Source organism: Meles meles, chromosome X, assembly GCF_922984935.1.
Source record: "Meles meles chromosome X, mMelMel3.1 paternal haplotype, whole genome shotgun sequence".
NCBI lineage: Eukaryota > Metazoa > Chordata > Mammalia > Carnivora > Mustelidae > Meles > Meles meles.
Window position 1 is genome coordinate 73,905,363 of NC_060087.1, and position 25,227 is coordinate 73,930,589.

Sequence of the window (25,227 nt, forward strand, 5' to 3'; positions counted from 1 at the left end):
CATTCTTCTACATATCGCTGTCCAGTTTCCCCAGCACCATTTATTGAAGAGACTGTCTTTTTTCCATTGAATATTTTTTCCTGTTTTATCGAAGATTATTTGACCATAGAGTTGAGGGTCCATATCTGGGCTCTCCACTCTGTTCCACTGGTCTATGTGTCTGTTTTTATGCCAATACCACGCTGTCTTGGTGATCACAGCTTTGTCCCAACTGACTTTTCTTATCCTTCTCCTAATGTCCTCCATGTTATTCCTTAGTTCCACAAGTAAGTGAAAGCATGTGATAATTGACTCTCTCTGATTGACTTATTTAACTCAGAATAATTTCCTCCAGTCCTGTCCACGTTGATACAAAAGTTGGTTATTCATCCTCTCTGATGGCTGAGTAATATTCCATTGTATATATGGACCATATTTTCTTTATCCATTCATGTGTGGAAGGGCATCTTGGCTCTTTTCATAGTTTGTCAATTTTGGACATTGCTCAAGAAAACAAAGAGGCAAACCATGGAATGGGAGGATATATTCAAAAATGATGCAACAGATAAAGGGCTGATATCCAAGATCCATTTTCTTTTCTTTTTGTTTCAAATTTTATTTCAATTCTAGTCAGTTAAAGTTTCAGGAGTAGAACTTAGTGATTCATCAATTACATATAACACTCAGATCATCACAATATGTCCCTCCTTTATGCTCATCACCAGTTTAACCTAACACCAGCCCACCACATTCCATCAACCCTCAGTTTGCTATCATTAAGAGTCTCTGATTCTTTTTTTTTTTAAAGATTTTATTTTTTTATTTAGGACAGAGAGAAATCACAAGTAGGCAGAGAGGCAGGCAGAGAGAGTGAGAGGGAAGCAGGCTCCCTGCCGAGCAGAGAGCCAGATGCTGGACTCGATCCCAGGACCCTGAGATCATGACCTGAGCCGAAGGCAGCAGCTTAAACCACTGAGCCACCCAGGTGCCCCAAGAGTCTCTGATTCTTAATGGTTTGTTTACCTCTCTTTTTCCCCTCTTCCCATATGTTCATCTGTTTCCTTTCTTAAATTCCACATATGAATGAAATCCTATGGTATTTGTCTTTCTCTGACTGACTTATTTGCTTAGCATAATACACTTTAGTTCATGTCATTGCAAATGGCAAGACTTCATTGTTTTTAATGGCTGAGTAATATTCCTTAGTATCTATATCCTATATCTACTTTATCCATTCATCAGACAATGGGCATTTGGGTTCTTTCCATTATTTCACTATTGTTGATACTATTGTTACAAACACTGGGATACATGTGACTTTGAGTTATTACATTTGTATCCTTTGGATAAACACCTAGCAGTGCAATTACTGGGTTGTAGAGTAGTTCTATGTTTAACTTTTTGAGTAACCTCCCTATTGTTTTCCAGACTGGCTGCACCAGTTTGCATTCCCACTAACAGTACAAGACCATTCCCCTTTCTACAAATCCTTGTCAGCACCTGTTGTTTCCTGCGTTGTTGAGTTTAGCTATTCTGACACTGTGTGAGGTGGTAACTCATTATGGTTTTGATTTTTATTTCCCTGCTAATGAGTGAGGTTAAGGATTTTTTCATGTGTCTGTTAGTCATCTGTATGTATTATTTGGAGAAATGTCTGTTCATGTATTCTGCCCATTTCTTTTTTTTAAATTTATTTATTTTTTCAGCTTAACAGTATTCATTGTTTTTGCACAACACCCAGTGCTCCATGCAAAACGTGCCCTCCCTATTACCCACCACCTGTTCCCCCAACCTCCCACCCCTGACCCTTCAAAACCCTCAGGTTGTTTTTCAGAGTCCATAGTCTCTTATGGTTAGCCTCCCCTTCCAATTTTTTTTTTATAAACATATAATGTATTTTTATCCCCAGGGGTACAGTTCTGTGAATCGCCAGGTTTACACACTTCACAGCACTCACGATAGCCCGTACCCTCCCCAATGTCCATAACCCCCTCCCCCTCTCCCTTCTTAACCAGATTATTTATTTTGGAGGTGTTGACTTTGATAAATTACTTATAGATTTTGGATTCTAGCCCTTTATCAGATAAATCATTTGCAAATATCTTCTCCCATTTCATAGGTTGCTTTTTGAGTTTTGTTGATTATTTCCTTTGTTGTGCAAAAGATATTTATTTTGACGAAGTCCCAATAGTTCATTTTCACTTTTGTTTCCCTTGTCTTCTGTGATGTGTCTAGCAAGATGTTGCTACAGACCATGTCAAACTGATTGCTGTCTATATTCTCCTCTAGGATTTTGATTGATTCTTGTCTTACATTTAAGTATTTCATTCATATTGAATTTATTTTTGTGTATGATATAGGAAAGTGGTCCAGTTTCATTCTATTGTTTCTCTATGCTTTTTTCAAGTCCAGATACTATGTTTTTGACTATTGTTCTGCATTCTCATTCAGATATATTGTTTATATCTGTTTTGAGCAAGTCTCTGGTTGTCATTTCTTGTTGATCTTTCTTTTGGAGGGAATTCCTCCATCTTGTCATTATGTCTAGGTTTCTGTCTCTTGTATGTTATGAAAGATTTTTATGTTTCTTGCTCCTGAGAGTAATATTATATTTAAAAAGGGCCATAAACTGTGTGGTCCTGTGACTTCAGGAAGTGTTTCTGGTGTATGTTGTGTGTACTCTGCTTTTGTGTTTTGGCTGCTCTTTCCCACAAATCCAGTCCTCTGCAGAATTCCTCTTTGCTTGCAGTGGGAAGTGTTTGGACTTTTAACTAGATGTGTTTTGATTTGTTTGTTAATATAAGACTTAAAAAAAAAGACTGATTCAAGAAAGGTGAAAAGAAAAAGAAAAAAAAAAGCAAACAAGCAGACAAACAAAAAAGTATAAGCTGATTCCAAAGAAAAACAAAGACAGAATAAAGAAGAGGGGGGATAAAGGATCTTGTCCCAAAAGGAGAGGCTTAAACAAGCAGACCAACAAATGAACAAAAAACTATAAGCCTGATTCCAAAGAAAGAAGAAGAAAGAGGGAGAGAGAGATAGAGAGAGAAGAAAAAAATAAATTAAAAACTTTTTAAATAAATAAATAAGAATTTACAAAAAATCTGATCTTATGTCTACCATAACTGAAGCTGATGATTTGGAGCACTCTATTATCAGTAGACTTGGTACATGGTACGGGGTACTGTGTGGGTACCCTGAGTTGGTCCTCTGGGGGAGAGGCTCATTGCTCTGGCTTATAGTCAGACCTGTCCTAGTAAAGATGCCCCTGCCAGGCACAGGTAGGAATGGTTTGGTGTATGTGACTACAGCCTCACTGGTGGGGGGGGGGGCTATTTTTTTCTCTGAAGTCCAACCACACTGTTGGCCTGGTTGGTGGGGGTGGAAGATCGTGTCAACCTGCATTCGTCCCCAGGGAGAGGAACTTGGGGGCCACCACTATTTAGGAGGCCCTCACAAACAGCAAACAATCTTCCCTCCAATGTTCCAGGCTTTTGTCAGACCGCTGCCCTCAATGTGTCTGAGCCCAGGCCATCAGATTGCCCAGTACCACAGTTCTGTATTTATCTCCAGTCAGTGGCTGGGATTCAAAACTCCAAATCTGAAAGACCTGACAACATGCAGACCCATCTCCCTCCCCCATAAGAGCCTAACAGCCCTGCACTAGACGCCATTCTGTCTCAGAAAAGCAATTGCATGGCCGTGCATGTCCCTAGAATCTATCGTGAAACCAGGTTATCTGCCCTCTGAGTTTGCCTTCGTTCCCTGCTATTGAACAGCCACTGAATGGCGCTGGAGAGGCTATATACCCTCTTTGTCCTTGAAAAGGCACATACTTTCTTCCTAATGTACTTTAGGAAGGGGACCATTGTCTCCCACTGTGACCCAGGGGATCCTCACACCGCACTTTCATGAGCCCTATACATTGCTCTTTCTCCCACTCTCTCCCTCTCTTCCTGATTTCTTTCCCCAAAAAAGGGCTCCCTTCCCTCCACAGCACAATGTTTTTTTCTCTCATCCAATTCATGTCTCTGAGCCTTGCATCTGTCACATTATCTCTCTCCCTCTTTTTGTGAAAGATGATTTATTTTTTTAAAAAAATATTTTATTTACTTATTTGATAGAGAGAGAGGGAGCACAGCAGGGGGAGCAGCAGGCAGAGGATGAGGGAGAAGGAGAAGTATTGTTGAGTGGGAATCCTGATGGGTACTCAACCCGAAGACTCTGAGATCATGACCTGACTGAGCCACTCAGGCAGCCCTGTGCAAAATGTTTTCTTAACCCTAAGGTTGATACTCTAGCTGTTCAAAATAATTTGATGTTGATCTAGCAGTATCCATGGGATGAGACAAGTCCAGGGTCTCCTTACTACTCTGCCATTTTAGTCCCCTCTCCTATCTGAAATCTCCATTCCCTCACTTTCACTCTGCAGGTGTCTTTAGGTATAAAATGAGTCTCTTATGAGCAGCATATAGATTATTCTTTTTTTTTCAAGATTTTATTTATTTGCCAGAGTGAGAGACACAGCAAGAGAAGGAACACAAGCAGAGGAGTGGGAAAGGGAGTATCAGGCTTTTTGCTGAGCAGGGAGCCTGATGCTGGGCTCTATCCCAGGACCCTGCAATCATGACCTGAGCTGAAGGCTGTTGCTTAACCAACTGAGCCACCCAGGTGCCCCTTGTTCTTGTTTTTTAATCCATTCTGATGTCTTCTGTCATTTGATTGCAGCATTTAGTCCATTTACCTTCAGAATGATTGTTGATATGAATTTAGTGTCATTGTGTTACCTGTATAGTTCGTGTTTTTGGTGATGCTCTCTGTTCCTTTCTATTCTTTGTTGCCTTTTGTCTTTTTTTCCCCACTCAGAGAGCCCCCTTTAATATTTCTTGTAGAGCTCATTTCATGCTCCTGACCTCCTTTACCTTTTGTTTGTCTGGGAAAAACTTTATCTCTCCTATTCTGAATTACGGGATTGTTGGATAAAGTATTCTTGGCTGCATATCTTCCCATTCAGTACACAAAATGTATCATGCAACTCTCTTCCAGCCTGCCACATATCTGTGGACAGATTTGTTGTGAAACCGATGTGTCTCCCATGTATGTTAAGGGCTCGCCCCTCCTGCTGCTTTCAACATTCTTTCGTTTTCTGCATATATCTTGTGTATTTGACTATGATATTTTTTGGTGATGGCTGGCTTCTGTTGAATTTAATGGGAATTCTCCATGCACCTTGGATTTTGCTATTTGTTTCCTTCCCCAGATTAGGCAACTTTTCATCTATAATTTACTCAAATAAAACTTCTGCCACTGTTTCTTTCTCTTCTCCTGGAACTCCTATGATAGGAATGTTATGCTTTAAGAAGTTGCTGAGCTCCCTAAGTCTAAATTTGTGATCTAATACTTTTCCTTCCCTGTTTAGCTTCATTATTTTCCATAATTTTATCTTTTAAATCAGTGATTCTTTCTTCTGCTTCATCCATCCTCATTTTCATGGCCTCCAGTTGGGTTTGCATCTCAGTTATAGCATTTTAAATTTTGGACTGACTAGTTTTTTAAGTTTTTGAAATCTCTACAGTAAGGAATTCTTTAGTGTCATCTATGCTTTTATATGCCCAGCTACTATCCTTATAATTGTTGTTTTAACATCTGTTTCATACATCTTATATCTGTTTTGATTCAATTCCTGGCCATTACTTCTTCCTGTTCTTTCTTTAGAGGTGAATTCCTACATCTTGTCATTTTGTCTAGGTCACTGTTCTTTTATGTGTGTGCATGATTGTTAAGAAAGCCTGTTATATTTGTGTTCTTGAGAGTAGTGGCTATATTAAAAAGAGGTCCAAAAACTAGGGCAGATGTCTTATATGCATTCTTCTATCATGTTTTGATTGCTCTTATCTTCAGGTAAATCCTTTGCATAGTTTCTTCTTGTCTGTATTGGGAGGTGTTTGGGCCTTGTCCACTGTGTGGCAAGTTTTACCTAGGTGTGTTTGTTCTGCTTTTTAAAAGAAGTTAGACATAGTGATCCGAAGGGGCACGTGTACCCGAATGTTTATAGCAGCAATGTCTACAATAGCCAGACTATGGAAAGAACCTAGATGTCCATCAGCAGATGAATGGATAAAGAAGATGTGGTATATATACACAATGGAATACTATGCAGCCATCAAAAGAAATGAAATCTTGCCATTTGCGACGACGTGGATGGAACTAGAGCGTATCATGCTTAGTGAAATAAGTCAATCGGAGAAAGACAACTATCATATGATCTCCCTGATATGAGGACATGGAGAAGCAACATGGGGGGGTAGGGGGATAGGAGAAGAATAAATGAAACAAGATGGGATTGGGAGGGAGACAAACCATAAATGACTCTTAATCTCACAAAACAAACTGGGGGTTCCTGGGGGGAGGTGGGATTGGGAGAGGGGGAGCGGGCTATGGACATTGGGGAGGGGAGGCGAACCATAAGAGACTATGGACTCTGAAAAACAACCTGAGGGTTTTGAAGGGTCAGGGGTGGGAGGTTGGGGCAACCTGAGGGTTTTGAAGGGTCAAGGGTGGGAGGTTGGGGGAACAGGTGGTGGGTAATGGGGAGGGCACGTTTTGCATGGAGCACTGGGTGTTGTGCAAAAAGAATGAATACTGTTACGCTGAAAAAATAAATAAAATGGGAAAAAAAAAGAAGTTAGATCTAAAGAAATAATCTAGAACCCATTTCCCCTATAGCTAAAGCTTTGCAGCCCTCTATTATCAGTAAATTTGGTGCATGTGAGGAGTCTGTGTTGGTTTTCTGGGGAAGGGAGCTGCTGGGCTGATTTTCAGGCCAGTCTACCCTAGTAAACATACGCCTATAGGGCTTAATGCAAACAACTCCGGTCTCCACAGCAGGACACTGTGTTATTCACTGAACTTGGTCTGTGTTGCAGTGCAGGGGAGAGGAATGGCTTTGTTCCCCTTTCTCCTCCCTGGAGTGGAGAGTTTGAGCCCATCACTCTTTAGGAAACCCTCACAGAAGAGTGAATAATCACCCCTCTTGTGTCCACAGCTTCCATCAGATCCTTGTCTTCACCTTGTCTGTGTTTGAGTTATCTGCCTGCCACGTGGTGTACTACTCTTGTATTTTATCTTCGGCATGAACCTGGGTTTCAAAACTCTAAATTTTATGTACCCACATGGCACAGACCTGTAGTGATCTTATAGGAGAGGGTCAGTATGCTTTTGCTATTTGTTGGTTTGTCCCATTAGAGCAGTTGCATGACCATGCAGTGATTGAGAGTTTATGGCAAATCACAGCAAAAAGCCAGCACCAAAGTTTGCTGCCCTTATCAAGTGCCTTTGTTACTTAGCCAGGGAAGAGGGAGACACATTGGCATCACCAGAATGGGAGGCTGTAGTGGTCAGTTAATGGCCTTCAACAAGTTAGTGATTTCAAAAGCTATTCATTATGATTCTTGATTTGTTTAGACAATCTATAACTATATCATTAGTGAGAGTTGTTTAGTGTTCTCAGAAGAAGCTTAAATCCAAGGTTATTGAAACTTTTTGAACTGATTATAAAAATAAGTTCCTTTTGTTTAATAATGATTTTCTAAGCATTAAGATTGATAATTTCACCCCTAAAAGGGAATTTTCAAAAAGCCTCTCATGGAAAGTTGCCAAATTGCAATCTGTTCATATAAATGTTTTTCAGGTGGAAGTGAATCCTCCTGGGATAAGGATAAGATGCAATCTTCTCTTCCTTCTCCTGGACCCCAACATGGACTTGCTCATGCAGCCCTGGCTAGCCAGCCAGGACTTGGGGGTACTCCTGCCCTCAATCCATTGCAGCAGAACCACTTACTGACCAATAGTATGTATTCTGTCCTTTCAAAAGTTGGTGTGTTGAGAAAAATACCACACAAGACCCACTAGAAACCTTGGTCAAGCAGGGTTAGTGTATTTTCCTTCCACAATGTTCAACAGTTTGAAGTCATAAAGATAGATTGAGAGGGATTCATTTGAAAGTGTGGGTTTTATAGAGTAAAGATATATTGAGAGGACATGTAGCAGAGTAAAGATACATGGGAAGTCATGTAACAGAGTAATTAAGAAACTTGTCTATAGTCACATAAACTTGGGTTTAAAATCCATATCTTTTGAATTCCATGCTACTATTTGACCTTGGAGAATTCATCTAACTTTTCCAAGTTTCCACAGTGTCTGCAACTACAAAGGAGGAATAAAAATATACCTAATAGGTAAGGTTATTGTCAGTGCTAAAAAATAACAAAGAAAAGCTGTTAGTGACTTGCATACAGTAAGAACTGTATACATTATAAGTATTACTATTACTCATTAATCAAATTTTAGCTAATGTATACAAATTCAGGTTTAGATGATGTTTTTAGGAACTTCAAAAACTCAAGTATTTCTGTAGGAAAGTGTGTCTTATATACATTACTTGACTAAAACACCACTTTTATTTTTGTTAATCCTACTTTTCTTATAAGCAGGAATCTGAGAGAAAACTTTCATTATTTCTTTCCCTGAGATTTTCATTATCTCACTAAACCTTAGGATTAAAACAACAGAACAGAGAGATTCTGAAGTATTTTAATATGATGTCTTAAATCTTTTTTTTTAAGATTTTTTAAATTTATTTATTTGACAGAGAGAGACCACAAGTAGACAGAGAGGCAGGCAGAGAGAGAGAGGGAAGCAGGCTCCCTGACAAGCAGAGAGCCCGATGCGGGACTCGATCCCAGGACCCTGAGATCATGACCTGAGCCGAAGGCAGCGGCTTAACCCACTGAGCCACCCAGGCGCCCAATATGATGTCTTAAATCTTAATGAAATTTATCAGTTTTAAGCATACAAAATGAGTTATGGGTCTTACTTTAAAAATGTTATAAACTCAAATATGAAAGGTACATAGAAATGAAATGTTAAGCAAAGATAAATAAATAAGTGCGAAGAAAGTTATAAATATTGTGTTATGAGAAGTTGAAAAAAGGACTGATTAAAGTTGATTTATTTCATAAAGCAGGAAAACTTGGAAGACTTCTGGTTTCTGGTCTGACAAGTTTAGAAGTCAATCCTCCTCAAAGCAAGATAAAAAACTCTTTTAAATCCATTAGAGATTGAATTCACAGGGCAGAGCTATCCCCCAAATTGAAGAGAGAGGCAGATACAGAGAATCAGAACTCATAGGGAGCAGAAGCCACAGCTAGAGTCTCGTAGAAATATTTAAATTGCTAGAGATTCAGTTTGGACCTAGCATGAGAGATAAAACCCCCTGGAAGCCAGTTCTTAGTGGGTCTCTGCACTTTCATAGGTCTTAACTCCAGGAGCACCTGGAGGTTCTCATGGTGATGACCTGAGAAAATGCCTTTCACGTTTCTTGCTGGGAGACAGAAGTACCCATTTCAAAATATGCTCAAAGTGTTCTGTTCACCTCAGCAAAGGCCAAGCCTCAAAAGAAACTATTTTGCCAGAGTTAAACTACTTTGTTTTACCAGAGTCTAACTGCTGTGGGGGAAAGGATATATTAAAGTCCAGCATCCTGTAATCATTAATGTGAGGTAAGGGACATGCACTTCTCTAGCCCCTTTAACATTTCCTGTGTGAAAAGAGAAATACTCAACTTTAGCCCCCTCTAGTCTTCCTCTCACCTAAGAGAGATACAAGCTAAAAATCCTTTGTGAAGATCATAGCCCAAAGACACAGACTCATTAAGAGACTGAAATATAATCATGTTTCTTCTCCTTACACATGTTACCACCACCACGATAAGGCTCTATATAAGAACAGTGGATTGCAACTGGGGAAACTGAAGTCCTCACACCAAATTGAATTTGGATTCTTTAGGACACACCAAAGATAATAAGGAGGACAAGAAATAACCACTAACACAACATCTACAGGAAAGAGTAAATATAACTAAATTCCAAGTTGAGCCAGGTTATCTGGTCCAGGACAGGAATTCAGGAAAAGCATAATTGAACTGAAAAGCAACATTATTCAACTGGCTTTAATGGACTTTTATAGGATATTTTATCCAACAACATAAGGATAGGCAATCTTTCAAATCTGAATCACAAAGAAATAGAAAATCTGAACAGACTGATAACAAGTAATGAAACTAAATCAGTAATGTAAACATACCCCCTAAAAAAAAAGTCCCACACCAGATGGCTTCAGAGGCAAACTCTACCAAACATTTAAAGAGGAATTAATACTTATTCTCCTCAAACTATCCCCAAAAGTTGAAGAGGGAAAACAATTCAAATACATTATACAAGGCCAGATTATACCTGATATTATAACTGATACCAAAACCAGGTAAACACCATAAAAACAACAAACAAACAAAAACCAAAACAAAACAAAACAACAAAAAAACTACAGATCTATAACCCTGATGAACATATATGCAAAAACCATCAACAAAATATTAGCAAACTACATTCAACAATACATTAAAAGGATTATTCAACATGACCAAGTAGGATTTATTCAGGGGATGCAAGAATGGTTCAAGATCCACAAATCAATCACCATCATACACCACATCAACAAACTAAGGATAAAAATCATATAATCATTTAAATACATGCAGAAAAAATATTTTAAAAAATTAATGCTTATTCATTATAAAAAACTCTCAACAAAAGTGGTGTTGTAGAGGGAACATAGGTCAAAATACTAAAAGCTATATATGAAAAACCCACAGGTAACATCTTAATCAAAAGAATCTGAGAGCTTTTCTCTAATATTAGGAACAAAAAAGGATGTCTGATCTCATTTTTATCAAGTTAGTACTGAAAATTCTAGCCACACTAGTCAGACAAGAAAAAAGAAATAGATATCCAAATAGTTAAGGAAGAAGCAAAACTTTCATTATTTACAGATGACATGATACTCTACACAGAAAACCTTAAGGCTCCACCAAAAAATTACTAGAAGTAATAATTTTTTTAAAGATTTTATTTGTCAGAGAGAGAGAGTACACACAAGCAGGCAGAGAGGCAGGCAGAGAAAGAGGAGGAAGCTGGCTCCCTGTTGTGCAAGGAGCCCAACATGGGACTCGATCCCAGGACCCCAGAATCATGACCTGAGCCGAAGGCAGTGGCTTAACCAACTGAGCCACCCAGGTGTCCCAACTAGAAGTAATAAAAATTCAGTAAATTTGCTGACTAAAAAAATAAAATCCAGAAATTGGTAGCATTTCTTTACACAAATAACAAAGAAGCAGGAAGAAATTTTATGAAAAATTCATTTACAATTTTCTCAAGTAGATGTTTTATTTAGGAATAAATTTAACCAAAGAGATAAAAGACCTGTATCCTGAAAACCACAAAACACTAAGGAAATAAACTGAAGATGACACAAACAATTGGAAAGATATTCCATTCACATGGATTGGAAGAACCAATGTTAAAATGTCCATGCTACACAAAGAAATCTAGAGATTCAATGAAATCTCTACCAAAATATCAACAGCACTTCTCACAAGCTAAAACAAATAATAGTAAAATATTTGTGGCACCACGAAAGAAAAAGCAATCATGAGACAAAGAATACAAAGCTGGGGGGTATCACAATTCCAGGTTTCAAGATACACTACAAAGCTGTAGTAATCAAAACAGAATGATACTGGAACAAAAATAGACATGTAGATCAAAGGAACGAACAGAAAAACTAGAATAAATCCCTGATTATATGGTCAATTGATCTATGACAAAGAAAGCAATAATGTACAATGGGGAAGAGAGCCTCTTCAATAAACAGTGCTGGGAAAACTGGACAGCTACATATAAAAAATGAAACTGGACCACTTCCTAACACCAAAATTAAACTCAAAATGGATTAAAGAACTAAATTTGAGACTTGAAACTATAGAAATCTTTTAAGAGAACATAGGTAGTAATTTCTCTGCCATAAGTTGTAACATTTTTCTATGTTTGTCTCATAAGGCAAGGAAAATTTTAAAAAATAAATGATTGAGATTACATCAAAATAAAAAGCTTTTTCATAGCAAAGGAAAACCTCAACAAGACAAAAGACAGCCTACTGAATGGAAGAATATATTTAGAAATGATATGCCCAATAAGGTATAAATACCCAAAATATTTAAAGAATTTATACTTAGGTTAGAAAGTGATGGCAAACTAGGAGGACCTTGGTTTCACCTCATACCATAAACATGACTATATAACTATAAAATCATCCTAAATACCCCAGAAATCACCTTAAAACTGACAGAAAAAAAAACCTCCATAACAAGAAAGAAGAGACCATATTAAAAAAAGGTAAGAAGTGCAAAGATGAGGGCTATTGGAGAACCAGATCACAGCTGCTGCAGAGGTGAGGGAGTCATGGTCCTGGAGAAGGGCACAAAAGAGTGGAACAAACGGGATCACACAAGGAAAGTATTTCCCCATAGCCACAGGTTGAGGGAAAAAAACATGACTGCATTTTGTGAGTTCTTGCAACCAGCAGGACCTAAGGCCCGGAGCTTGAAAGTTCAGGGGCTGTGCCTGGGATAGAGCCTGGAGGTCATTGCTTTGTTCCTGGAGAGAAGGAAAGAAAATGACCCAGGGCCAGGCAGCATGGAGTGATCTGAAGAGCACCTGGGGCACGTAGTAGAGAGATTAGTCACTGTTCTCTGAGCAGTGTACTAATTGGCAGCATTCACTGAGATACCTCTCTGAGAACAAAGGAGCCGGTTGGCACCATTTCCCTCCCAAGTCTTTCAGCATAAACAGGAAGCAGTGTAGTGCTAATACTGGCTACCTAACTTGCTTACACCAAGCCTCTCCCATGTGCTCTGGTGGATCTGCCCTACTAAGTCACACTTGCCTCATTCAAGCTCAGAGGGCTCCTTCAGCCAAAGACCAGCACAAATTACAACCCCCACCACCTCTACCCTATCAAAGAGTTTTACAGTGGCTCAGTTCTTTTTTTAAAAAAAAAATTTTATTTATTTATTTGACACAGAGAGAGGTCACAAGTAGGCAGAAAGGCAGGCAGAGAGAGAGGGAGAAACAGGCTCCCCACTGAGCAGAGAGCCCGATGTGGGGCTCGATCCCAGGACCCTGAGATCATGACCTGAGCGGAAGGCAGAGGCTTAAACCACTGAGCCACCCAGGCACCCCAACAGTGGCTCAGTTCTAATGGAGGTAGTGTTAGGTCTCATTTCAGAAGCCAACCAGAACACACCTAGTTAAAACCAATCATACTCAAACAGAGATAAAACACTGCCTACAGCAGGCAAGAAAAATATCTGCAGGTGAATGGCCTGAAGGAAAAAGCAGCAAGTGGCAGAGCACATGCAGCACACACCATAGACACTCCTGGATTAACCTAGGCCCTTCGCACAACACCACATCTTCTGCATAAGGTCATTACTTTCAGAAGCAGGAGACATAACTTCATTTTCTAGCACAGAAGAAGGCAGAGTCTTAAATATTTCCAGGAGAGAGGAAGAAAATACAAGATAAAGCCACAGCCAAAGATCTAAGTGAAAAAAATATGTATAATTAACATACCTGAAAGGAAAACTTAAAGCAACAATGATAAAGAACTCTCTGAGATTGAGAAAAAATAGAAGACATCAGTAAGACCCTACCAGAAGAGTTGAAAAGAATAAATAAGAGATGAAGAGTCTAATAAATCATATTAGAACATGCTTGATGCAATGAACAGCTGATCAGAAGAAGCAGGGGAACAAATTAATTACCTGGAAGACAAAGTTATAGAAAGCAATTAAGCTGAACAAGAAGAGAGAAAGAATTATGCAAAATGAGAATAGACTTAGGGAAACAAGTGAATCCATCAAATGCAATAGCATTCATATTATAGGATTTCAAGAAAAAGAAGAGGACAGAAAGTAGGCAGAAAATGTATTTGAGGGCGCCTGGGTGGCTCAGTTGATTAAGCATCTGGCTTCAGCTCAGGTCATGATTCCAGGGTCCTGAGATTAATTCCAGCTTCAGGCTCTCTCTTCCTTTGCCTGCCTATCCCTCTGCCTGCTGCTTCCCCTGTTTGTGCTCTCTCTGCCAAATAAATAATAAATAAAATCTAAAAAAATTTGAAGAACTAATAACTGACCACTTCCCCAATCTGGGGAAAGAAAGAGATACCCAGATGTCTTAGGAACACAGAACTTCCATCAAAATCATCAATAGCAAGCCTACACCAAGACATCTGTAATTAAATTGGGAAAATACAGTGATTTTTAAAAAAGTACCTTAAATGCAGCAAGACAAAATAAGTCCTTAACTTACAAGAGAAGACCCATAAAGCTATCAGGAGATTTCCCAACAGAAACTTTGCAAACTAGAAGAGAATAACATGATATATTAAAGTGCTGAAGGGGGGGTTAAAGAGGTAGATTCCAGATGGAGGCACGAATAAGAGTAAGCTAAGATGAATTCAAATTGTAGAGTGCCACAATTAGTCCAGTAAGGCTAGAGTAGAGCATACATAGAGAAACACCCTGAGATAACAAAGCTAGAAATGTAACCTCACATGGAACTGAAGAGTTTATATTTTATTTTGGAGACATTAAATAGCCACTAGAGTCCTGTCTTTCTGGTTGGTTCTCCTATGCCATTTAATTTGCATTTCTACTCCAATTTCTACTCTACTAAAATTGGAGTAGAAATGCAAATTAAATGGCATAGGAGAACCAACCAGAAAGACAGGGTACAAAACAAGTATGACAGGATTGGTACCTGACTGGGAAATCAAATGAGTGTGGGATTTTAGGAGTATTAGACATTACTGAAGTTTGTAGCCTTAATAGCTAAGAAGAGGTAGGGTTATTCACTTACATAAGAGCTATAAGAGTTGCTGGAATACCAGGATGCTTGAGAAATAATGCTTATAGTAGTGAGCATGATGACCTTGGGGTTAACAGGAAAGAAATGACCCATTTTGGTGATTTTAAAAAATAATTTAATTCCCATACTTTTAAAAGCCTAGACATTTCTGGCTCCATATAAATTTTAGGATTATTTGTTCCATTTCTTTGAAAAAAAAGATGGTATTTTGATAGGGATTGCATTAAATGTGTAGATTGCTTTAGGTTGCATAGACATTTTCACAATGTTTCTTCTTCCAATCCATGAACATGGAACACTTTTCCATTTCTTTTTGTCTTCCTCATTTTTTTTCATGAATACTTTATAGTTTTCTAAATACAGATTCTTTGCTTCTTTGGTTGGGTTTATTCCTAGGTATCTTATGGCTTTGGGTGCAATTGTAAATGGGATCAATTCCTTGATTTCTCTTTCTTCTCTCTTGCTGTTGGTGTATGGAAATGCAGCTGATTTCTGCACATTAATTTTATATCCTGACATTTTACTGAATTCCTGTATGAATTCTAGCAGTTTTGGAGTGGCATCTTTAGAGTTTCCACATAAAGTATCGTATCATCTGCAAAGAGTGAGATTTTGATTTCTTCTTTGCTGATTCAAATACCATTTATTTCTTTGTGTTGTCTTATTGTTGAGGCTAGGAATTCTAATATTATTTTGACTAGTGGTGGTGATAGTGGACAGTCCTGGCATGTTCCTGACCTTAGCGGGAAAGCTTTCAGTTTTTTTCCCATTGAGAATGATATTTGTTGTGGGTTTTTCATAGATGGCTTTTGTGATATTGAGGTATGTACCCTCTATCCCTACACTGTGAATTTTGATAAAGAAAACCAAAGTTGGCAGCATCACAATTCCAGACCTCAAGCTCTATTACAAAGTTGTCATCATCAAGACAGTATGGTATCTGCACAAAAGTAGACACATAGATCAATGGAACAGAATAGAGAGCCCAGAAATGGACCCCCAACTCTAGGGTCAATTAATCCTTGACAAAGCAAGAAAGAATGTCCAATGGAAAAAGGACAGTCTCTTCAACAAATAGTGTTGGGAATATTGGACAGCTGCATGCAGAATAATGAAACTGGGGGCGCCTGGGTGGCTCAGCGGGTTAAAGCCTCTGCCTTCGGCTCGGGTCATGATCCCAGGGTCCTGGGATCGAGCCCCGCATTGGGCTCTCTGCTTGGCTGGGAGCCTGCTTCCTCCTCTCTCTCTGCCTGCCTCTCTGCCTACTTGTGATCTCTATCTGTCAAATAAATAAATCTTTAAAAAAAAAAAAAAAAAAAAAAAGAATAATGAAACTGAACCATTTTCTTACACCACACACAAAAATAGACTCAAAATGGATGAAAGACCTCAATGTGAGACAGAAATCCATCAAAATCCTTGAGGAGAATACAGGCAACAACTTCTTTGATCTCACCTATGACAAATTCTTCATAAAAACATCACCAAAGGCAAGGGAAGCAAGGGCAAAAATGAACTATTGGGACTTCATCAAGATAAAAAAGTTTTTGCAGGGAGGAGTCAAGATGGCAGAGAAGTAGCAGGCTAAGACTACATCAGGTAGCAGGAGGTCAGCTAGATAGCTTATCTAAACATTGCAAACACCTACAAATCCAATGGGAGATCGAAGAGAAGAAGAACAGCAATTCTAGAAACAGAAAATCAACCACTTTCTGAAAGGTAGGACTGGCAGAAAAGTGAATCAAAAATGATGGGAAGATAAACCGCAGGGGGAGGGGCCAGCTCCCGGCAAGTGGCGAGCAATGGAGCACAAAATCAGTACTTTTAAAAGTCAGTTCCACTGAGGGACATTGCTCCAGAGGCTAAACCGGGGGGAAGCCCACGCAGGGTCACAGTGGCCCCAGGTCTCCCGCAGGGTCACAGAAGGATCGGGGGTGTCGGAGTGTCACAGAGCTCGCAGGTATTAGAATGGGGAAGCCGGCAACAGAGACAGAGCCAAGGACTGAGCTCTCAGCTCAGGGTTACCTTGAACTGGTCGCAGGCTGGGTGAGCTCGGAGCGCGGCTGGAGGCTCAGGATACGGGAGTGATTGGGTGCTGTTCTCTGGGGGCGCACTGAGGAGTGGGGCCCTGGGTTCTCAGCTCCTCCAGATCGGAGACTGGGAGGCCGCCATTATCATTCCCGTCCTCCGGAATTCTACGGAAAGCGTTCAGGGAAGAAAAGCTCCCAAAAGCAAACCTGAGCGGATTATTTAGTCTGGCCCCGGGTAAGGGCGGTGCAATTCCGCCTCGGGCAAGACACTTGAGAGTCGCTACAACAGGACCATCCCCTAGAAGATCAATAAAAAATCCAGCCAGGACGAAGTTCATCTACCAAGGAAAGCAGGTTCAATACCTAGGACAGCAGCGGAATTCCAGAGGAGGAGAAAGCAGAGCACGGAACTCCTGGCTTTCTCCCCATGACTCTTTAGTCTTGACGTTAAATCAATTTTTTTTTTCATTTTTTTTCTTTCTTTTTTCTTCTTCTGCTAAATTTTTCTTAAACTTTTACCCTTTTCTATTTTAACGTTTTTTGACTAGATTATCTAATATATATTTTTTCTTTCTTTTTTATATTTTTTCTTTATTTGTTTTATTTTTTAAATTTTTTCTTTTTTTTCTGAACCTCTTTTTATCCCCTTTCTCCCCCCCACAATTTGGGGTCTCTTTAGATTTGATTAAAGAGCATTTTTCTTGGGTCTTTGCCACCCTTTTAGTATTTTATTTGATGCTTCATATCCTCTTATCTGGACAAAATGACAAGGCGGAAAAAATCACCACAAACAAAAGAACAAGAGGCAGTACCAAAGGCTGGGGACCTAATCAACACAGACATTGGTAATATGTCAGATCTAGAGTTCAAAATGACAATTCTGAAGGTTCTAGACAGGCTCGAGAAAGGCATGGAAGATATTAGAGAAACCCTCTCTGGAGATATTAAAGCCCTTTCTGGAGAAATTAAAGAACTAAAATCTAACCAAGTTGAAATCAAAAAAGCTATTAATGAGGTACAATCAAAAATGGAGGCTCTCACAGCTAGGATAAAAGATGCAGAGGAAAGAATTAGTGATATAGAAGCCCAAATGACAGAGAATAAAGAAGCTGAGCCAAAGAGGGACAAACAGCTACTGGACCACGAGGGGAGAATTCGAGAGATAAGTGACAGCATAAGATGAAACATTAGAATAATTGGGATTCCAGAAGAAGAAGAAAGAGAGAGGAGAGCAGAAGTTATATTGGAGAGAATTATTGGAGAGAATTTCCCTAATATGGCAAAGGGAATAAGCATCAAAATCCAGGAGGTGCAGAAAACCCCTCTCAAAATCAGCAAGAAGAGGTCCACAACCCATCACCTAATAGTAAAATTTACAAGTCTTAGTGACAAAGAAAAAATCCTGAAAGCAGCCCGGGAAAAGAAGTCTGTAACTTACAATGGTACAAATATTAGATTGGCAGCAGACTTATCCACAGAGACCTGGCAGGCCAGAAAGAGCTGGCATAATATATTCAGAGCACTAAAGGAGAAAAACATGGAGCCAAGAATACTATATTCTGCTAGCATATCATTGAAAATAGGAGAGATAAAGTTTCCAGGACAAACAAAAACTGAAAGAATTTGCAAACACCAAACCAGCTCTACAGGAAATATTGAAAGGGGTCCTCTAAGCAAAGAGAGAGCCTAAAAGTAGTAGATCAGAAAGGTACAGAGACAATATACAGTAAAAGTCACCTTACAGGCAATATAATGGCACTAAATTCATATCTCTCAATAGTTACCCTGAATGTTAATGGGCTAAATGCCCCAATCAAAAGACACAGGGTATCAGAATGGATAAAAAAAGAAAATCCATCTATATGTTGCCCACAAGAAACTCATTTTAGATGCGAAGACACCTCCAGATTTAAAGTGAGGGGGTGGAAAACAATTTACCATGCTAATGGGCATCCGAAGAAAGCTGGGGTGGCAATCCTTATATCAGATCAATTAGACTTTAAGCCAAAGACTATAATAACAGATGAGGAAGAAAACTATATTATAATCAAAGGGTCTGTCCAACAAGAAGATCTAAGAATTTTAAATATCTATGCCCCTAACGTGGGAGCAGCCAATTATATAAACCAATTAATAACAAAAATCAAAGAAACACATCAATAATAATACAATAATGGTAGGATACTTTAACACTCCCCTCACTGAAATGGCAGATCATCCAAGCAAAAGATCAACAAGGAAATAAAGGCCTTAAATGACACACTGGACCAGATGGACATCACAGGTATATTCAGAACATTTCACCCCAAAGCAACAGAATACACATTCTTCTCTAGTGCACATGCAACATTCTCCAGAATAGATCACATCCTGGGTCCTAAATCAGGTCTCAACCGGTATCAAAAGATTAGGATCATTCCCTGCATATTTTCAGACCACAATGCTCTTAAGCTAGAAGTCAATCACAAGAGGAAATCTGGAAAGAACCCAAATACATGGAGACTAAACAGCATCCTTCTAAAGAATGAATGGGTCAACCAGGAAATTAAAGAAGAATTGAAAAAATTCATGGAAACAAATGATAATGAAAACACAATGGTTCAAAATCTGTGGGATACAACAAAGGCAGTTCTAAGAAGAAAATATATAGCGGTACAAGCCTTTCTCAAGTAACAAGAAAGGTCTCAAGTACACAACCTAACCCTACACGTAAAGGAGCTGGAGAAAGAACAACAAACAAAGCCTAAACCAAGCAGGAGAAGAGAAATCATAAGGATCAGAGAAGAAATAAATGAAATAGAAACCAAAAAAACAATAGAAAAAATCAATGAAACTAGGAGCTGGTTCTTTGAAAGAATCAATAAGATTGATAAACCCCTGGCCAGACTCATCAAAAAGAAAAGAGAAAGGACCCAAATAAATAAAATCATGAATGAAAGAGGAGAGATCACAACTAACACCAAAGAAATATAGACAATTATAAGAACATACTATGAGCAACTCTACGCCAACAAATTGGACAATCTGGAAGAAATGGATGCATTCCTAGAGACATATAAACTACCACAACTGAACTAGGAAGAAATAGAAAACCTGAACAGGCCCATAACCAGAAATGAGATTGAAAGAGTCATCAAAAATCTCCAAACAAACAAAAGCCCAGGGCCAGACAGCTTCCCAGGGGAATTCCACCAAACATTTAAAGAAGAACTAATTCCTATTCTCCTGATACTGTTCCAAAAAAAAAAAATAGAAATGGAGGGAAAACTTCCAAACTCATTTTATGAGGCCAGCATCACCTTGATCCCAAAACCAGAAAAGGATCCCACCAAAAAAGAGAACTACAGACCAATAACCTTGATGAACACAGATGCAAAAATTCTCACCAAAATACTAGCCAATGGGATTCAACAGTACATTAAAAGGATTATTCACCACGACCAAGTGAGATTTATTCCAGGGCTGCAAGGTGATTTCAATATCCACAAATCAATCAATGTGATAGAACACATTAATAAAAGAAAGAACAAGAACCATATGATACTCTCCATAGATGCTGAAAAAGCATTTGACAAAGTACAGCATCCCTTCCTGATCAAAACTCTTCAAAGTGTAGGGATAGAGGGCACATATCTCAATATTATCAAAGCCATCTATGCAAAACCCACCACAAATATCATTCTCAATGGAGAAAAACTGAAAGCTTTTCTGTTAAGGTCAGGAACACGGCAGGGATGTCCATTATCACCACTGCTATTCAACATAGTACTAGAAGTCCTAGCCTCAGCAATCAGACAACAAAAAGAAATTAAAGGCATCCAAATTGGCAAAGAAGAAGTCAAACTATCACTCTTCACAGATGATATGATACTATATGTGGAAAACCCAAAGACTCCACTCCAAAACTGCTAGAACTTGTACAGGAATTCAGTAAAGTGTCAGGATATAAAATCAATGCACAGAAATCAGTTGCACTTCTCTACACCAACAACAAGACAGAAGAAAGAGAAATTAAGGAGGCAATCCCATTTATAATTGTGCCCCAAACTTTAAGATACCTAGGAATAAACCTAACCAAAGAAGCTAAGAATCTATATGCAGCAAATTATAAAGTACTCATGAAAGAAATTGAGGATGACACAGAGAAATGGAAAAATATTCCACGCTCCTGGAGTGGAAGAATAAACATTGTGAAAATGTCTATGCTACTTAAAGCAATCTACACATTTAATGCAATCCCCTATCAAAATCCCTTCCATTTTTTTCAAAGAAATGGAACAAATAATCCTCAAATTTATATGGAACCAGAAAAGACCTCGAATAGCCAAAGGAATATTGAAAAAGAAAGCAAAAGTTGAGTTTGAGAAGTTTTTTGTAGATCCTGGATATCAACCTTTTGTCTGTACTGTCATTTACAAATATCTTCTCCCATTCCGTGGGTTGCCTCTTTGTTTTGTTGACTGTTTCCTTTGCTGTGCAGAAGCTTTTGATCTTCATGAAGTCCCAAAAGTTCATTTTTGCTTTTGTTTCCTTGGCCTTTGGAGACTTATCTTGAAAGAAGTTGCTGTGGCTGATATCGAAGAGGTTACTGCCTATGTTCTCCTCTAGGATTCTGATAGATTCCTGTCTCACGTTGAGGTCTTTTATCCATTTTGAGTTTATCTTTGTGAACGGTGTAAGAGAATGGTCGAGTTTCATTCTTCTACATATCGCTGTCCAGTTTTCCCAGCACCATTTATTGAAGAGACTGTCTTTTTTCCATTGTATATTTTTTCCTGTTTTGTCGAAGATTATTTGACCATAGAGTTGAGGGTCCATATCTGGGCTCTCCACTCTGTTCCACTGGTCTATGTGTCTGTTTTTATGCCAGTACCACGCTGTCTTGGTGATCACAGCTTTGTAGTAAAGCTTGAAATCGGGTAACGTGATGCCGCCAGTTTTGTTTTTGTTTTTCAACATTTCCTTAGCAATTCGGGGTCTCTTCTGACTCCATACAAATTTTAGGATTATTTGCTCCAGCTCTTTGAAAAATATCGGTGGAATTTTGATCGGAATGGCATTAAAAGTATAGATTGCTCTAGGCAGTATAGACATTTTAACAATGTTTATTCTTCCAATCCAAGAGCATGGAACAGTCTTCCATCTTTTTGTGTCTTCTTCAATTTCTTTCATGAGTGTTCTGTAGTTCCTCGAGTACAGGTCCTTTACTTCTTTGGTTAGGTTTATGCCCAGGTATCTTATGGTTTTTGGTGCTATAGTAAATGGAATTGATTCTCTAATTTCCCTTTCTGTATTTTCATTGTTAGTGTATAAGAAAGCCACTGATTTCTGTACATTGACTTTGTATCCTGCCACGTTACTGAATTTCTATATGAGTTCTAGTAGTTTGGGGGTGGAGTCTTTGGGGTTTTCCATATAAAGAATCATGTCATCTGTGAAGAGAGAGAGTTTGACTTCTTCCTTGCCAATTTGGATACCTTTTATTTCTCTTTGTTGTCTGATTGCCGTTGCTAGAACTTCTAATACTATGTTGAACAAGAGTGGTGAGAGTGGGCATCCTTGTCGTGTTCCTGATCTCAACGGGAAGGCTGCAAGCTTTTTCCCATTGAGGATGATATTTGCTGTGGGTCTTTCATAGATAGATTTTATGAAGTTCAGGAATGTTCCCTCTATCCCTATACTTTGAAGCGTTTTCATCAGGAACGGATGCTGGATTTTGTCAAATGCTTTTTCTGCATCCATTGAGAGGACCATGTGGTTCTTCTCTCTTCTCTTATTGATGTGTTCTATCACACTGATTGATTTGCGAATGTTGAACCAACCTTGCAACCCAGGGATGAATCCCACCTGGTCATGGTGGATAATCTTTTTAATGTGCTGCTGGATCCTGTTTGCTAGGATCTTGTTGAGAATCTTTGCATCCATATTCATCAGTGATATTGGTCTGAAATTCTCCTTTTTGGTAGGGTCTTTGCCTGGTTTGGGGATCAGGGTAATGCTGGCTTCATAAAAAGAGTCTGGAAGTTTTCCTTCTGCTTCAATTTTTTGGAACAGCTTCAGGAGAATTGGTGTTATTTCTTCTTTGAAAGTTTGGTAGAATTCCCCAGGGAATCCGTCAGGTCCTGGGCTCTTGTTTTTTGGGAGGTTTTTGATCACTGCTTCAATCTCATTACTAGATATCGGTCTATTCAGGTTGTCAATTTCTTCCTGGTTCAATTTTGGGAGTTTGTAGCTTTCCAGGAATGCATCCATTTCATCTAGGTTGCTTAGCTTATTGGCGTATAACTGTTGGTAATAATTTCTGATGATTGTTTCTATTTCCTTGGTGTTAGTTGTGATCTCTCCCTTTTCATTCATAATTTTATTAATTTGGGCTTTCTCTCTTTTCTTTTAGATTAGTGTGGCCAATGGTTTATGATCTTATTAATTCTTTCAAAAAACCAGCTTCTAGTTTCATTGATACGTTCTACTGTATCTCTCGTTTCTACCTCATTGATCTCTGCTCTAAAAACTTCTCAAACTCAACACACACAAAACAGATAATCATATCAAAAAATGGGCAGAAGATATGAACAGACACTTCTCCAACGAAGACATACAAATGGCTATCAGACACATGAAAAAATGTTCATCATCACTAGCCATCAGGGAGATTCAAATTAAAACAACATTGAGATACCACCTAACACCAGTTAGAATGGCCAAAATTAGCAAGACAGGAAACAACGTGTGCTGGAGAGGATGTGGAGAAAGGGGAACCCTCTTCCACTGTTGGTGGGAATGCAAGTTAGTGCAGCCACTTTGGAGAACAGTGTGGAGATTCCTGAAGAAATTAAAAATAGAGCTTCCCTATGACCCTGCAATTGCACTGCTGGGTATTTACCCCAAAGATACAGATGTAGTGAAAAGAAGGGCCATTTGTACCCCAATGTTTATTGCAGCAATGGCTACGGTCGCCAAACTGTGGAAAGAACCAAGATGCCCTTCAACGGATGAATGGATAAGGAAGATGTGGTCCATATACACAATGGAGTATTATGCCTCCATCAGAAAGGACGAATACCCAACTTTTGTAGCAACATGGACAGGACTGGAAGAAATTATGCTGAGCGAAATAAGTCAAGCAGAGAGAGTCAAGTATCATATGGTCTCACTTATTTGTGGAGCATAACAAATAACATGGAGGACATGGGGAGATGGAGAGGAGAGGGAGTTGAGGGAAACTGGAAGGGGAGATGAACCATGAGAGACTATGGACTCTGAAAAACAACCAGAGGGTTATGAAGGGGCGGCGGGAGGGGGTGGGGTGGGGTGGGAGGTTGAGGAACCAGGTGGTGGGTAATAGGGAGGGCACGTACTGCATGGAGCACTGGGTGTGATGCCAAAACAATGAACACTGTTATGCTGTAAATAAGCAAATAAAAATAAATAAATTTAAAAAAAAAAAAAGAAAGAAAGCCAAAGTTGGTGGCATCACAATTCCGGACTTCAAGCTCTATTACAAAGCTGTCATCGTCAAGACAGCATGGTACTGTCACAAAAACAGACGCATAGATCAATGAAACAGAATAGAGAGCCCAGAAATAGACCCTGAACTCTATGGTCAACTAATCTTCGACAAAGCAGGAAAGAATGTCCAATGGAAAAAAGACAGCCTCTTCAATAAATGGTGCTGGGAAAATTGGACAGCCACATGCAGAAAAGTGAAATTGGACCACTTCCTTACACCATACACGAAAATAGACTCAAAATGGATGAAGGACCTCAATGTGAGAAAGGAATCCATCAAAATCCTTGAGGAGAACACAGGCAGCAACCTCTTCGACCTTAGCCACAATAACATCTTCCTAGGAACATCGGCAAAGGCAAGGGAAGCAAGGGCAAAATTGAACTATTGGGATTTCATCATGATCAAAAGCTTTTGCACCGCTAAAGAAACAGTTAACAAAACCAAAATACAACTGACAGAATGGGAGAATATATTTGCAAATGACATATCAGCTAAAGGGCTAGTGTCCAAAATCTATAGGGAGCTTAGCAAACTCAACACCCAAAGAACAAACAATCCAATCAAGAAATGGGCAGAGGACATGAACAGACATTTCTGCAAAGAAGACATCCAGATGGCCAACAGACATATGAAAAAGTGCTCCACATCACTCGGCATCAGGGAAATACAAATCAAAACCACAATGAGATATCACCTCACACCAGTCAGAATGGCTAAAATTAACAAGACAGGAAATGACAGATGCTGGCGTGGATGTGGAGAAAGGGAACCCTCCTCCACTGTTGGTGGGAATGCAAGCTGGTGCAACCACTCTGGAAAACAGCATGGAGGTTCCTCAAAATGTTGAAAATAGAACTACCCTATGACCCAGCAATTGCACTAC

General features: G+C 39.1%; 1 protein-coding gene across 1 annotated transcript in view; it reads left to right on the forward strand.

Annotated features, from left to right (window-relative positions):
* DACH2 (dachshund family transcription factor 2) overlaps positions 1 to 25,227 on the forward strand; it is a 777,815-nt gene that overhangs the window by 683,076 nt on the left and 69,512 nt on the right. The window contains exon 5 of the mRNA XM_045994791.1: positions 7,670 to 7,828. Coding sequence (XP_045850747.1) covers positions 7,670 to 7,828 — 159 coding nt within the window. The remainder of the gene's footprint in view (positions 1 to 7,669; positions 7,829 to 25,227) is intronic.